The sequence below is a fragment of the Lissotriton helveticus genome, chromosome 5_1 (assembly GCF_964261635.1).
Source record: "Lissotriton helveticus chromosome 5_1, aLisHel1.1, whole genome shotgun sequence".
Classification (NCBI taxonomy): domain Eukaryota; kingdom Metazoa; phylum Chordata; class Amphibia; order Caudata; family Salamandridae; genus Lissotriton; species Lissotriton helveticus.
In genome coordinates this window covers 16,918,250-16,934,102 of record NC_136065.1, presented here as the reverse complement: position 1 = coordinate 16,934,102, position 15,853 = coordinate 16,918,250, and the positions used below count along the sequence as shown (strand labels likewise).

Here is a 15,853-nt window from a genome sequence, read left to right as displayed (position 1 = left end):
ACTCTGCCTTTCCCCGTTCCTCTGCAGGGCATCACACTCTGGTGCAGGAGATCGTGGTCCAGACCTATGGCCAGCTTGGGGAGATGATGTTCCAGATTGACTATGACGAAATATTCTACGTGCATTCGCCATCGAAGGAGGTGGTGTGGAGGCTTCCGGATTTTGAAACATTTGCCTCGTATGACTCACAAGGTGCCTTGGCGGGACTGAGTGCGCAAAAAGCCAACTTAGAGATAATGATGAAGATGCTTAACAGGACCCGTGCTACAAATGGTAATCATATCTCCTGCATGCACACTGGTAAACACTGATCACACTGACTGAGCAGCTCGATGCACGTTCACACTCAGAGCAGAGGTCACATCATCATCACACCAGCCACGGTCCTGATGCTGGCAGTGCAACGCGCTGAGCAGACCCAGAGTGCACACGCGAACCAATGCCCACACTCCCCAGACAGTGATAGGACACTAAATGATGCGCAGCCAAAGGGACCCCTATACTTACAGAAATTCACAGGTCTTAGGCTGACTACACCCCCCCCCCCCACCTCCGCACGGCGGGGGCTGCAGGGGGCTGCACTATGCAGCTGTGCCCAGGGTCCACCTTGACTCGTTTTTATTAATTCTGATTTTATAGTGTCTTCTGTGAGGTCCCTCCCCCGTCCACCTGCTTCATGGCCCAGAGAGGTCCCAGGGAAAGAAGGGGGAGACTGATAATAGGTCCCGAGGGTAGTTCAGATCCATAGACACCAGCGAATTGCAGTCCATTCTTCTGAACTTCAGAAATCCGGTTCCTCGAAAGTGAGTGAGAACCAAAACACCCCGTGTGGAGCCTTTGAGTTGCAGAGTTCTTATCCCAGACGCCGGGTGAAAAGATGGTTTTGTGTGGCCCGCCTAGGTGAGTGGACAGCAGGAATGGACAGGGTGCCACGAACTCTTTTTGCCACATGATTGTCGTTGCTTCTCTCTGGTTCCCACAAATGTGGTAAGAAGCCCCCGCCTCCCCCAACCAGACCCACGCTCAAAAACAACCTGGGTTCAAGAAGCGAGGCCCATCCTTCCCCCTGCCTCCCATTCACAGGTGTGCGGCAGGAGCAGCTGGGCTTTCAAAGCGAAGCTTCTAGGCTCAGTTTGACATCTCCAGGCCCTATCCATCCTCTTAGTCTCAGGAATGCTCCTGACTTCACAGCCTCGATAGTGGTCTAGCTGAGCTTGCCATTTAAATGAAGGTGATAACCCCTGTTTTAAATACCCCTGCTATATTTAAAGGCACCCTGTTAGAATTGGGGGTCTCTGGTTGGCACAAGTTTTCACTTGTGACAAGCAGGGACCCTCTAAGTCAGGGCGAAGGATGACCCCTTAGAAGTACCCTTGCTCACCCTCTAGGTACGTGGCGTGAGCAGCCAAGGCTATTCTTCAGGCGTTATTCAGTTAAGCATTTGTAACAACACACACAGTAAAATGTACTAATCCCCCCACAAATGGACACCAGGCTGTGAATATATAAAAATACGTTCTCTTTATGTATAAATATATATATGAGCAGTTCAGACTTAGTACAAGACCAATAACGTTTTTGTATACCAACAGATTGTAAATAGGCAAGCTTTTCTTTAGTTTCAAGTTCAAAGGTGGATTTCCTTGTTAAATCACTTCTTTATAGTTCTTTCAGTTACAGTTATTTTCCCAGCACCTCCTTGCACCAGTTCGGGGGACCTTAGACTCGCCCTGGGCCTCTAGTGCGCTTCGCAGCGCTTCCCTCGCTCTCCTGGCGGAAACTGACCCGGACCCTACCGCGGCTCACGCATCGGGCGTGAGGACGCCTGCGTCACGTACGGCTCTTCCCAGCGGCTCGGGGACAGAGCTAGACGCGAGCCTGGCTCGGCGGTGCGACTTGCGGTGCGGTCAGGTAGGGAGGCGGGGAACTGGGAGGCCGGGTGCGCTAGGCTGCACACTCATTCGTACTCACGGTTCCACAGAGGCGGGTGCGGCCGGTGCGATGAAGGGGAAATAACAACGTTGCGGGCCCCTAGCCCGATACCACAGCCTTGGGGACTGTTGCGGTCACTTGGTGAGAGTCGGCACGGGTCAGTGCGACTCCGATGATTGGGGGCACTTCTGGATCCTGACGTCAGCGGGTGTGTGCAATCAGGCAGGCGCGGCCCGCGACCCTCAGCACGGCGGTGCGGGGGTCTCCTCAGCGGGGGCGGCGCGGCCTGACGAGTCTCTGGGATAGCGAAGCGGGGTCACAGGGCACGGCCCGTGCAGCTGTCGACCCGGCGTGGATCGCGATCGTCAGAGGAATTCCGGCGGGAGGGGTGAGAGCGCTTCAGCGCGCTCCAGTAGCAGGCAAGGGGCAGAGGAGCAGGAAGCCTAGCCCGGGAGCAGAGAGCGACTCCGATCGGAGCGAGGCTCTCCCGAGGACAAAGGCAGGCATGCTCCCGAGTGCCACAGCCCTAGGAGGGGCGATGAGGGGCGCAATCTGGTTCCGGCGGGATGCACACACGGCTCAGATGTCAGGACGAGCAAAAGCACCAAGAACCCACTAGTCCTGGGGTTCAGGTCAGGGGGCAAGCTCCAACAAGCCCTTGGAGAATGTTTCAAGCACAAGTCAGCAAAGTCTTTTTAGCAAAGTCTTCTCCTCTCCTTCCTCAACAAGGCAAGCAGCAGGCCAGTCCTTCCAGCGTCTTCTTCTCCTTCTATTCTTTTTTTTTTTTTTTTAAACAATTTTTATTGCAGAGTTCAATCAAAGGTATACAACATATTTGCAAGAAATTTTCGCGGGACCTTAAATTCCTTCGCTATTTCCAGTTATTGCGTACACAGCCTTACAACCCGCATCCCGGAGGCCGGGCGGCGATTTAGCAGTAAGAATACTCTCCTATTCACTTGGTGCAGTCATTCTCAGCGGTCCACCGCTCTCCGCTTTTAACTTTTCCAAACCTTCTCCTCCCCATCGTCCAGCAGTGGGTTGTTGAGCCCCCTGTTATAACTGGGTTAATACACCTTCCCCCCCCGCCCCCGGTGTCTGGGCCTGTGCCTGGTGTTCGTATACTCAGTTGTGTTGGTAGTCTCAGGAGTTTGAAGTCAATTAGTGGGTGTGTGTGTCCGGTGTTAGTGCTGGGACTAGAACCGCCTCCCCCGGGGCCCCTGGGTCTACCGCTTCCTCCTCCTCTTCACTCTCTACTGCACTGTCCCTAAGAGCCTGGACTAGGATCTCCCATGCTAGTGCTGCTTCCTGAGCTTTCTCATCCGCCTTACGCCTGGCCAGCTGGTACCTAATTGTGCTCTCTGCTGCGGCCCATTTCGGAAATTCGTTCAGCCATTTCCGGTGCGTCGGTGCTGCCTTCAATTTCCAACCCTTGGTGAGCTCCCTCTTTGCAATAAGCAGGCCCATGTCAATAAATTTACTTGACAGTTTGGTTTTGCGTGTGTGTGGAAACCAGTGTAAGAGTGCAAGCGCGCTGTCATATTGCAAGTCTCTATCTGTTACCTCGTTCAGGGTGTCCCCCACTTCTCTCCAGTATTCTTGCAACTGTGGACAGCCTCTTAGCATGTGTAATAAGTCAGCACCTAGTAGCGCACATCTGGGGCATGCTGCGTCCTCTGCGCCAAAGTATTGTGCTATTTTATCCGGGGTGAGGTAGGCCCTATGAAGAATGTAAAGATGTATCAGTTGGAAGCGGGCGTTTCTGGTGCTTTTCCTGGCTCTCTGAACCAATTGGGACCATGTTGTATCTGGGATTTCTTTCTGTAGGTCAGTCTCCCACTGTGTTTTGAGGCGCGTTAGAGGTGGCATATTCTCCATGTGCATTCTGGAGTAAAGACACGTAACCGCCTTGAACGTCCCTGCCGCCATCATTGTGTATTGGCACGCCGGTGATGTTTTGGGTTCAACCAGTCCCTCCCCCCAATGTGCCTGTATAGTCATCACTACAGCCGCGTGTAGCAAATAGTCTCCTATCGGGAGATCGTATTGCTCCTGCAGATTCTGGTATGGTGTCAGCACCCCGCCGGTATAAAGGTCTCCCACCATCTGTAGACCAGCTTCCTCCCAAAATTGGAGGTTCGACCAGTCTCCCCCATGTGGGAGCGCTGTTATCATACCTATTGGGATCTCAGGCGCATACGGGTGCCCAGGACCGGCTCGTTTTTGCATGCGGTTCCAACATAGCCTCAGCGTCCTTTCTTCTTGGGTCAGCCCTCCGAGTATCAGTTTCTGCTGCAGAGCTATATACGCCAACACATGTCGGGGGGTGCCGGCGTCTCCCTCTTGTTCTGGACCCCGATACACCCTTGCCACCTCCTGCGTGAAGAACTGCAGTTGCGCTGCCAGGTAATAGAGCTCGAAGTCAGGGACCGCCAATCCCCCCTCGTTCTTCGGGCGAGTCAGAGTCGCCAATGCTATTCTCCGCCTGCCTGTTCCCCATAGGAAGGACACTATGCTAGACTTTAGGCGTTTGAACATATCTCCCGGTATCCATATAGGGAGGGTCCTAAAAAAGTACAACAATCGTGGTAGGGCGATCATTTTGAGTAGGGATACTCGGCCCGTCATGGATAGCGGGAGGGTAGCCCAGAAGGTCATGTTGCCCTGCAACGCTCGCATACATCGACCAATATTACCGTCCAATAGGTTTGCGGGCTCGTGGTAGATATAAACCCCAAGATAGTGCAGACAGTTAGGTTCCCAGCATAGGTTGCGGTTTGTCGATGGACACTTCTCCGCCTTCCGGAGTGGAAAGAGGCAAGTTTTCGCCCAGTTCACGCTTAAGCCTGAGACTCCTCCGAATCTCGCCAGTAGGTCCTCCGCATCCTTCACCGCCTCTTCGGCATTATCTAAGAATAACAGAAGATCGTTTGCGTACAACGATATATAGTGGTGGATTCCTCCAACCTCTAATCCGCAGTAAGAATCACCTCTTCTAGCCAGTGTCGCTAACGGCTCCATCGCAAGGGCAAATAATAGGGGAGAAAGTGCACACCCTTGCCTTGTTCCCCTGTTCACCTCATATCGATCCGATATTAAAGCCCCCACTCTCACCCTAGCGCCTGCCGATGCATAGAGCACCTTGGTCCATTGTATATAACCCTCGCCTAGACCAAAACACTGCATCACCTTATAGAGGTAGTCCCATTCCAGGCTATCGAAAGCCTTTTCTATGTCGACCGATTCTTCTCCTTCTATTCGGGCAGAGGTTGTTTGTGGGAAACAGGATTCTGATTTACAAGGAGCAGGGCTCCTACTTTTATACAGCAATTCTTTTGTCTTCTCAGGCCAGGGGGGCCTCTGCATAACTTCATTCAGTCTCTGAGCACTTGTTGGGTGTACTCTGGGTTCTGCTTTCAGTGTGAGGGGCAGGCACATCAGACGCTCCACAGGAGGTGGAGCCAGCATTGTGTGGACAGGGGCAGCCAGGAGTACCTTGATGACAGTGCTTCGCCTTTCCTGGGCCAGGTGCAGGCTGAGTCATCAGTCGCTCCCCAGGGGGCGGAGCCAGCATTGTGGTGGCAGAGCACTGCCCTATTAAGAGTCCAGGGGCACTCCTACCTCCCACTAAGGTGTAATCCTTGCATTCACCACCTGTCATCCCCCAGCCCTGTCACTCACACATCCCAGACAGTCAGATACACATACTAGCAGAGGCGGGCTGAAATGGTTAGGCAAGCAAATGCTAACTTTCTAAAAGTATTTACAACAAGGGGTGGTGATGGACAGAGTCTCTGAATTAAGCAGAGTACTCTCACCCAGTCAAGAGATCAGGGCTAGATCCAACACCGTTTTTTAGCTCATTGCACCATCCCAGTTTCAGAACCTGGCTGTATGCAAATTAGTCTGTCCCTGGCCCAGTGCATCATGGGAACAGGGCAGACCAGACTACAAAAGCCAATTCTTACACTGGGAAGGAAACAAGCTTCCCAAACACAGGATATTAAAATAAACTTTACTAAAAGAAGTATTTTATTATTCTGAGTCCAGGCATACTAAACTTTATTTTCTACCATGTTCCCTGAGCCTGCTGGGATTATAGAGTGTAATAATTCCAGCAGCTCATCTTGGCCTAAGAGAACAGGTAGCCTTACAATAGTGAAAAACGAATTTGGCAGTAATTCACTATTAGGACATGCCACACTCATCAGAGCATGTCCTACCTTACACTTACAATGCACCCTGCCCTTGGGCCTACCATAGGGGTGACTAATATGAAGTTAAGGGAAGGTTTAGAGGCTGGCAAGTGTGTGCACTTGCCCAGCCAGCATGACAGTACCAGACTGCATGCAGGTTCTGCAATGGCAGACCCTAGACACATTTTAAAAGGCTGCTTCTGTGGGTGGCGCAACCAGCGCTGCAGGCCCACTAGCAGTATTGGCATTTACAAGCCCTGGCACTCCTGGTGCACTTTACTGGGGACTGACAGTACATCCAATGAACCAATCATGGAAATCAATCACAGTTACATTTTACATTGGGAGAGCATATGCACTTTAGCACTGGTCAGCAGTGGTAAAGTGCCCAGAGTCATTAAACCAACAAAAACGGGTCAGAGAGAGTATTGGAGGAAGACAAAAAGTTCAGGGATGACCCTGCCAAGAGGGCCAAGTCCAACACACCCACACATTCCAAGCAGGTCCTCACCCCTGTGAGTCAGCCTCCCCCCTACACTGGTCTGGTCCAGCATGATGTCTTCAAGGGGAGCGTGGCAGGTGTCTCTTGTGCAGGAATATCCCAGACCTTTCTGACTTTCAGGCGTTCCTGAGTGGACAGGAGCCAGAGATATAATCAAGTGAAGCACTGATAATTGTCTGAGAGCAAAGCGCACATCCCACATCCATGTGGTAGTGGCAGGAGACTGTAGGCAGTACGAGCACAAAGCATGGCAGGTTCGTGCAAGAAATAAACTTTCCGCCTCAATTTGATTTGATTTGGGCCAATATTAGAAAGGAACAGAAGGCATTCAAAGGGCTTTAAATTAAATGTGTTTTCCAATAGGGAGCCAATGGAGATTGGTCAAATGAGTGGAGATGGCTTGTCATTCAAAAATGTGTAATAGCAGATGGGCAGAAACTTTCTGAATGATCTGTTATCATATTTGCAAGGTCTGAGGGATAGCTAGATAAAGAACATTACTGTGCTCCAGGTGAGACATAATCATTGCTTGCACCATAGTTTTCCGGGTGGATGGGGAAGAGCCATAATATCTTCCTAAGGGTCCTAAAAAAGCCGAAAGAGCAGGCAGAGAGCTTCCTAAAGTGGGTTTAAAAAGATACATATCATCATCATCATCCCGATCCCAAGATGCTTTGACTGAGGAAAGGTGCAAAGAGTGGCTGCCAGCAGGATGGAGTCCAACCTGTAGGTTATTACCCACCAATATCACCTACATCTTTCCCTCATTCAACTTGAGGCTGCTGTCACTCATCCCGGCTGCCATCACCCATCCTGGCTGACGTCACCCATCCTGGCTGCCATGGAGATACCTCCTTAACTGCTTGGAATTGTTCCCCTTGTACGGTGATACTGAAATGACTAGCTGAGTCTTGTTAGCATAGGACACCAAAGTGAAGCCAAAATATTCCACAATATGGGTTAAGGGTGCACATAGACATTAAAAAGTATTGGGTTTAAAGAGGATCCCTGTGGAACCCACAGGTCAGTGAAGAGTGGTAGAGTAAAGAGGCTTCTCATAGACTTGAAACATGGGTCGTTCAAGGAGGCAAACCATTGCCAGGCCTTGCTATTCATCCCACAGCCGAGGAGTCTGCCTAGGAGGATGATATGGGACACCGTGTCAAAAGCGGTACTCAAATCAGGAAAGATGATAACAGCTGAGCCCCCCTGATCAAGGGTCTCTCTAAGGCCGACTTTGTACCGTGGTGAGGGCGAACACCGGACTGAGGGGAATGAAGAAAATGATTCTCTTCAGGATAGTGCGATAGTTGACAATTATTATTTTACTGTCCAAGGACTTAGTAGGAAGAGGAAGAAGAGATATCTGTCAATACCTTCCAAGGATGCCAGGTCCATTATGTTTTGTTCAAGAGTGGTGAAAGCACTCCATGTTTCCAAGCAGTAGGGACCATAGCGACATAAATGCAGAGATTAATAGCCGGATAAATAACAGAGAGGCCTTCAGGATGGCATGAGGAGCAGAGTCCAGGGGAGCCTGATTTCAACAACATGGCTCAGGCCTCAATCAATCAATCAATCACGGCATTTGTATAGCGCACTACTCACCCGGAGGGTCTCAAGGCGCTTAGGGGAGGGGGGGTCTGCTACTGCTCGAACAGCCAGGTCTTGAGCTGCTTCCTGAAGGCGAGGTGGTCCTCGGTCAGGCGGAGGTGGGTCGGGAGGGAGTTCCAAGTCTTGGCGGCGAGGTAGGAGAAGGACCTTCCCCCTGTGGTGGCTCTTCGGATGCGGGGGACGGCGGCGAGGGCGTGGCCGGTCGATCGAAGCTGGCGTTTGGGAGCGTAGAAGTTGAGGCGGCTGTTGAGGTATCCTGGGCCTTGGTTGTGCAGGGCTTTGTGTGCGTGGGTGAGGAGACGGAAGGTGATTCTCTTGTTGACCGGGAGCCAGTGCAGGTCTCTCAGGTGTCCGGAGATGTGGTTGCGACGGGGGATGTCCAGGATGAGTCGTGCTGAGGCGTTCTGGATCCGCTGGAGTCTCTTCTGGAGTTTGGCGGTGATTCCTGCGTAGAGGGAGTTGCCGTAGTCCAGTCGGCTGGTGACGAGGACCTGGGTGACCGTCTTCCTGGTCTCGGTGGGGATCCACCGGAAGATCTTGCGTAGCATGCGTAGGATGTTGAAGCATGACGAGGAGATGGCGTTGACTTGTCTGGTCATGGAGAGGGAGGAGTCCAGGATGAAGCCTAGGTTGCGTGCGTGGTCTGTAGGTTTGGGTGCGCTGCCCAAGGCGGGGGGCCTACAGGAGTCGTCCCAGGCGGCGGGTGAGGATCCCAGGATGAGGACTTCCGTCTTGTCCGAGTTCAGTTTCAGGCGGCTGTTATTCATCCATTCGGCTACCTCTTTCATCCCTTCATGAAGGTTGGCTCTGGCGGTGGCGGGGTCGTTGGTGAGGGAGAGGATCAGCTGGGTGTCATCGGCGTAGGAGATGATGTTGAGGTTGTGCTGGCGTGCAATGGCTGCGAGGGGGCTCATGTCTCAAAGACCTCAAAGACAAGAGGCTTGATTGGCCTAAATCTTGGCAAGGTACAACCCGCGGACTTGGAGGGATTTGGATCCCATTGGAATCCTGCAGCTGGAAGCTTCTGTCGAGAGAGAGAAGCATAGATGTCAGATCATTCTAGAGAGAAATGTAGACAGTTCCTTGCAACCACGTGTTGAGAAAGCAACCTCCAGAGTTTTAGCAGAGGACTCGAGCAAAGATTTTACAGTTGAGAAAATATATTTGGCCGAAGTGGGAGCACCATCCATTTTGGCAGCATAAAGCGCGGCACATGACTTTCAAATGGCCTTATGAGTGGCTTCTTTAAACTTCACTCTACAGGTTGAATTATAGTTTTTGGACCATTCTCTTTCCAGTACTTTACGCCCTTTTTGAGATTGAGGGGAAGAGAATCAAAAGATTAATGTGAGCCTGACTATTGCTTACAGCAGAAATTCATTGTGGGTGATGGCGCCACGCCGCAGAGAGGCCTTAAATATCCATGTGCAGGCATGACCTTGGCGTGACCTCGGGCAGCCGACCCCTTATTTTAATAGTGCTGCTTTTAGTGCGTTTAAGAGGGCAGACTAGGGTAACCGTAACCACCTGATGCTAGGTCATCAGGGACACTTATCCAGTCGCGACCTTTACACCTCGAAATCATTAATTACAACTTTGTCAGTTTAATGGCCTGCCTACTTACTTCAATGTAACCAAAACAAGACTGCAACCCCCAGAATGCATAAGGTTGTCACATAAAAGTCCAGCACTGAGCAGTAATGACCCGGAGGGAGGTGGTCACCTGAAAAGAGACACCTGAGCAACACTCCCTCGGGAGTTCTATCTATCTATCACCCTCACTCTATCTATCGCCCTCTGTCTCTCTATCTATCTATCTATCTATCTATCTATCTATCGTTCTATCTATCTATCGTTCTATCGTTCTATCGTTCTATCGTTCTATCGTTCTATCTGTCTATCTGTCTATCTGTCTATCTGTCTATCTGTCTATCTATCTATCTATCTATCGCCCTCACTCTATCTATCTATCGCCCTCACTCTATCTATCTATCACCCTCACTCTATCTATCACCCTCACTCTATCTATCGCCCTCACTCTATCTATCTATCGCCCTCACCCTATCTATCGCCCTCAGCCTATCTATCGCCCTCACCCTATCTATCACCCTCTATCTATCTATCGCACTCTATCTATCGCCCTCACTCTATCTATCACCCTCGCTCTATCTATCTATCGCCCTCACTCTATCTATCGCCCTCACTCTATCTATCACCCTCTATCTATCTATCTATCGCCCTCACTCTATCTATCGCCCTCACTCTATCTATCACCCTCTATCTATCTATCTATCGCCCTCTATCTATCTATCACCCTCTATCTATCTATCTATCGCCCTCTATCTATCTATCTATCGCCCTCTAACTATCTATCTATCTGTCTATCGCCCTCTATCTATCTAACTATCGCCCTCACCCTATCTATCGCTCTCACCCTATCTATCGCCCTCACCCTATCTATCGCCCTCTATCTATCTATCTATCGCCCTCACTCTATCTATCTATCTATCTATCTATCTATCTATCTATCTATCTATCTATCTATCTATCTATCTATCTATCTATCTATCAATCGCCCTCACTCTATCGATCTATCTATCTTTCTATCCCTCCCCACTGTATCTATCTATCGCCCTCACTCTATCGCCCTCACTCTATCTATCACCCTCACTTTATCTATCTATCGCCCTCACTCTATCTCTCTATATATCGCCCTCACTCTATCTATCTATCGCACTCACTCTATCTATCGCCATCTATCTATCTATCTATCTATCTATCTATCTATCTATCTATCTATCTATCTATCTATCTATCTATATATATATCTATCTCCCTCAGTCTATCTATCACTCTCACTCTATCTATCTCCCTCACTCTATCTATCTATCGCCCTTACTCTATCTATCATTCGCCCTCACTCTATCTATCGCCCTCACTCTATCTATCTATCGCCCTCACTCTATCTATCGCCCTCACTCTATCTATCGCCCTCACTCTATCTATCTATTGCCCTCACTTATCTATCTATTGCCCTCACTCTATCTATCTATCGCCCTCACTCTATCGATCTATCTATCTTTCTATTGCTCCCCACTGTATCTATCTATCGCCCTCACTCTGTCTATCGCCCTCACTCTATCTATCACCCTCACATTATCTATCTATCTATCGCCCTCATTCTATCTATCTATCGCACTCACTCTATCTATCTATCTGTCTATCTATCTATCTATCTATCTATCTATCTATCTATCTATCTATCTATCTATCTATCGCCCTCACTCTATCTATCACCCTCACTCTATCTATCGCCCTCACTCTGTCTATCGCCCTCTATCTATCTATCGCCCTCTATCTATCTATCTATCTATCGCCCTCGCTCTATCTATCTATCGCCCTCACTCTATCTATCGCCCTCACTCTATCTATCACCCTCACTCTATCTATCTATCGCCCTCACTCTATCTATTGCCCTCACTCTATCTATCACCCTCTATCTATCTATCTATCGCCCTCTATCTATCTATCACCCTCTATCTATCTATCTATCGCCCTCTAACTATCTATCTATCTGTCTATCGCCCTCTATCTATCTATCTATCTATCTATCGCCCTCACCCTATCTATCGCTCTCACCCTATCTATCGCCTTCACCCTATCTATCGCCCTCTATCTATCTATCTATCTATCGCCCTCACTCTATCTATCTATCTATCTATCTATCTATCTATCTATCTATCTATCTATCTATCTATCTATCTATCTATCTATCTATCTATCTATCTATCTATCTATCTATCTATCTATCTATCTATCTATCGCCCTCACTCTATCGATCTATCTATCTTTCTATCGCTCCCCACTGTATCTATCTATCGCCCTCACTCTATCGCCCTCACTCTATCTATCACCCTCACTTTATCTATCTATCGCCCTCACTCTATCTCTCTATATATCGCCCTCACTCTATCTATCTATCGCACTCACTCTATCTATCGCCCTCTATCTATCTATCTATCTATCTATCTATCTATCTATCTATCTATCTATCTATCTATCTATCTATCTATCTATCTATCTATCTATCTATCTATCTATCTATATATCTATCTCCCTCAGTCTATCTATCACTCTCACTCTATCTATCTCCCTCACTCTATCTATCTATCGCCCTCACTCTACCTATAAATTGCCCTCACTCTATCTATCGCCCTCACTCTATCTATCTATCGCCCTCACTCTATCGCCCTCACTCTATCTATCGCCCTCACTCTATCTATCTATTGCCCTCACTTATCTATCTATTGCCCTCACTCTATCTATCTATCGCCCTCACTCTATCGATCGCCCTCACTCTATCTATCACCCTCACTTTATCTATCTATCGCCCTCACTCTATCGCTATCTATCTATCTATCTATCTTTCTATCTTTCTATCTATCTATCTATCTATCTATCTATCTATCTATCTATCTATCTATCTATCTATCGCCCTCACTCTATCTATCACCCTCACTCTATCTATCGCCCTCACACTGTCTATCGCCCACCTATCTATCGCCCTCTGTCTATCTATCTATCGCCCTCTATCTATCTATCTATCTATCTATCTATCTATCTATCTATCTATCTATCGCCCTCACTCTATCTATCACCCTCACTCTATCTATCGCCCTCTATCTATCTATCGCCCTCAATCTATCTATCTATCGCCCTCTATCTATCTATCGCCCTCTATCTATCTATCTATCTATCTATCTATCTATCTATCTATCTATCTATCTATCTATCTATCGCCCTCTATCTATCTATCGCCCTCACTCTGTCTATCGCCCTCTATCTATCTATCGCCCTCTATCTATCTATCTATCTATCGCCCTCGCTCTATCTATCTATCGCCCTCACTCTATCTATCGCCCTCACTCTATCTATCACCCTCTATCTATCTATCTATCGCCCTCACTCTATCTATCGCCCTCACTCTATCTATCACCCTCTATCTATCTATCTATCGCCCTCTATCTATCTATCACCCTCTATTTATCTATCTATTGCCCTCTAACTATCTATCTATCTGTCTATCGCCCTCTATCTATCTATCTATCGCCCTCACTCTATCTATCTATCACCCTCACTCTATCTATCTATCACCCTCACTCTATCTATCACCCTCACTCTATCTATCTATCTCCCTCACTCTATCTATCTATCGCCCTCACTCTATCTATCTCCCTCACTCTATCTATCGCCCTCACCCTATCTATCGCCCTCACTCTATCTATCGCCCTCACCCTATCTATCGCCCTCTATCTATCTATCGCCCTCACTCTATCTATCTATCACCCTCACTCTATCTATCTATCTCCCTCACTCTATCTATCTATCGCCCTCACTCTATCTATCTATCGCCCTCACTCTATCTATCGCCCTCACTCTATCTATCTCCCTCACTCTATCTATCGCCCTCACCCTATCTATCGCCCTCACCCTATCTATCGCCCTCTATCTATCTATCGCCCTCACTCTATCTATCTATCTCCCTCACTCTATCTATCTATCACCCTCACTCTATCTATCTATCACCCTCACTCTATCTATCACCCTCACTCTATCTATCTATCTCCCTCACTCTATCTATCTATCGCCCTCACTCTATCTATCTCCCTCACTCTATCTATCGCCCTCACCCTATCTATCGCCCTCGATCTATCTATCGCCCTCACTCTATCTATCTATCGCCCTCACTTATCTATCTATTGCCCTCACTCTATCTATCTATCGCCCTCACTCTATGTATCGCCCTCTATCTATCTATCGCCCTCACTCTATCTATCGCCCTCACTCTATCTATCGCCCTCACTCTATCTATCTATCTATCTATCTATCTATCTATCTATCTATCTATCTATCTATCTATCTATCTATCTACCTATCTATCTCCCTCAGTATATCTATCACTCTCACTCTATCTATCTCCCTCACTCTATCTATCTATCGCCCTCACTCTATCTATCTATCGCCCTCACTCTATCATTCGCCCTCACTCTATCTATCGCCCTCACTCTATCTATCTATCGCCCTCACTCTATCTATCTATCGCCCTCACTCTATCTATCTATCGCCCTCACTCTATCTATCTATCGCCCTCACTCTATCATTCGCCCTCACTCTATCTATTGCCCTCACTTATCTATCTATTGCCCTCACTCTATCTATCTATCGCCCTCACTCTATCGATCTATCTATCTTTCTATTGCTCCCCACTGTATCTATCTATCGCCCTCACTCTATCTATCGCCCTCACTCTATCTATCACCCTCACTTTATCTATCTATCGCCCTCATTCTATCTATCTATCGCACTCACTCTATCTATCTATCTATCTATCTATCTATCTATCTATCTATCTATCTATCTATCTATCTATCTATCGCCCTCACTCTATCTATCACCCTCACTCTGTCTATCGCCCTCACTCTGTCTATCGCCCTCTATCTATCTATCGCCCTCACTCTGTCTATCGCCCTCTATCTATCTATCGCCCTCTATCTATCTATCTATCTATCGCCCTCGCTCTATCTATCTATCGCCCTCACTCTATCTATCGCCCTCACTCTATCTATCACCCTCTATCTATCTATCGCCCTCACTCTATCTATCGCCCTCACTCTATCTATCACCCTCTATCTATCTATCTATCTATCGCCCTCTATCTATCTATCACCCTCTATCTATCTATCTATTGCCCTCTAACTATCTATCTATCTGTCTATCGCCCTCTATCTATCTATCTATCGCCCTCACCCTATCTATCGCTCTCACCCTATCTATCGCCCTCACCCTATCTATCGCCCTCTATCTATCTATCTATCGCCCTCACTCTATCTATCTATCTATCTATCTATCTATCTATCTATCTATCTATCTATCTATCTATCTATCTATCTATCTATCTATCTATCTATCTATCTATCGCCCTCACTCTATCGATCTATCTATCTTTCTATCGCTCCCCACTGTATCTATCTATCACCCTCACTCTATCGCCCTCACTCTATCTATCACCCTCACTTTATCTATCTATCGCCCTCACTCTATCTCTCTATATATCGCCCTCACTCTATCTATCTATCGCACTCACTCTATCTATCTATCTATCTATCTATCTATCTATCTATCTATCTATCTATCTATCTATCTATCTATCTATCTATCTATCTATCTATCTATCTATCTATCTATCTATCTATCTATCTATCTATCTATCTATCTGTCTATCGATCTATCTGTCTATCTGACTATCTATCTATCTATCTATCTATCTATCTATCTATCTATCTATCTATCTATCTATCTATCTATCTATCTATCTATCTGTCTATCTATCTATCTATCTGTTTGTTTATCTATCTATCTGTTTGTCTATCTATCTATCTATCTATCTATCTGTCTATCACCCTCAGTCTATCTATCTATCTGTCTATCTATCTATCTATCTATCTATCTATCTATCTATCTATCTATCTATCTATCTATCTATCTATCTATCTATCTATCTATCTATCTATCTATCTGTCTATCTGACTATCTATCTATCTATCTATCT

At 47.6% G+C, this 15,853-nt stretch overlaps 1 protein-coding gene across 1 annotated transcript in view; it reads left to right on the top strand.

Moving 5' to 3' along the window:
• Window positions 1-15,853, top strand: part of LOC144754066 (mamu class II histocompatibility antigen, DR alpha chain-like) — a 215,672-nt gene that overhangs the window by 145,773 nt on the left and 54,046 nt on the right. Inside the window, exon 2 of the mRNA XM_078641589.1 lies at window positions 28-273. Coding sequence (XP_078497715.1) covers window positions 28-273 — 246 coding nt within the window. The remainder of the gene's footprint in view (window positions 1-27; window positions 274-15,853) is intronic.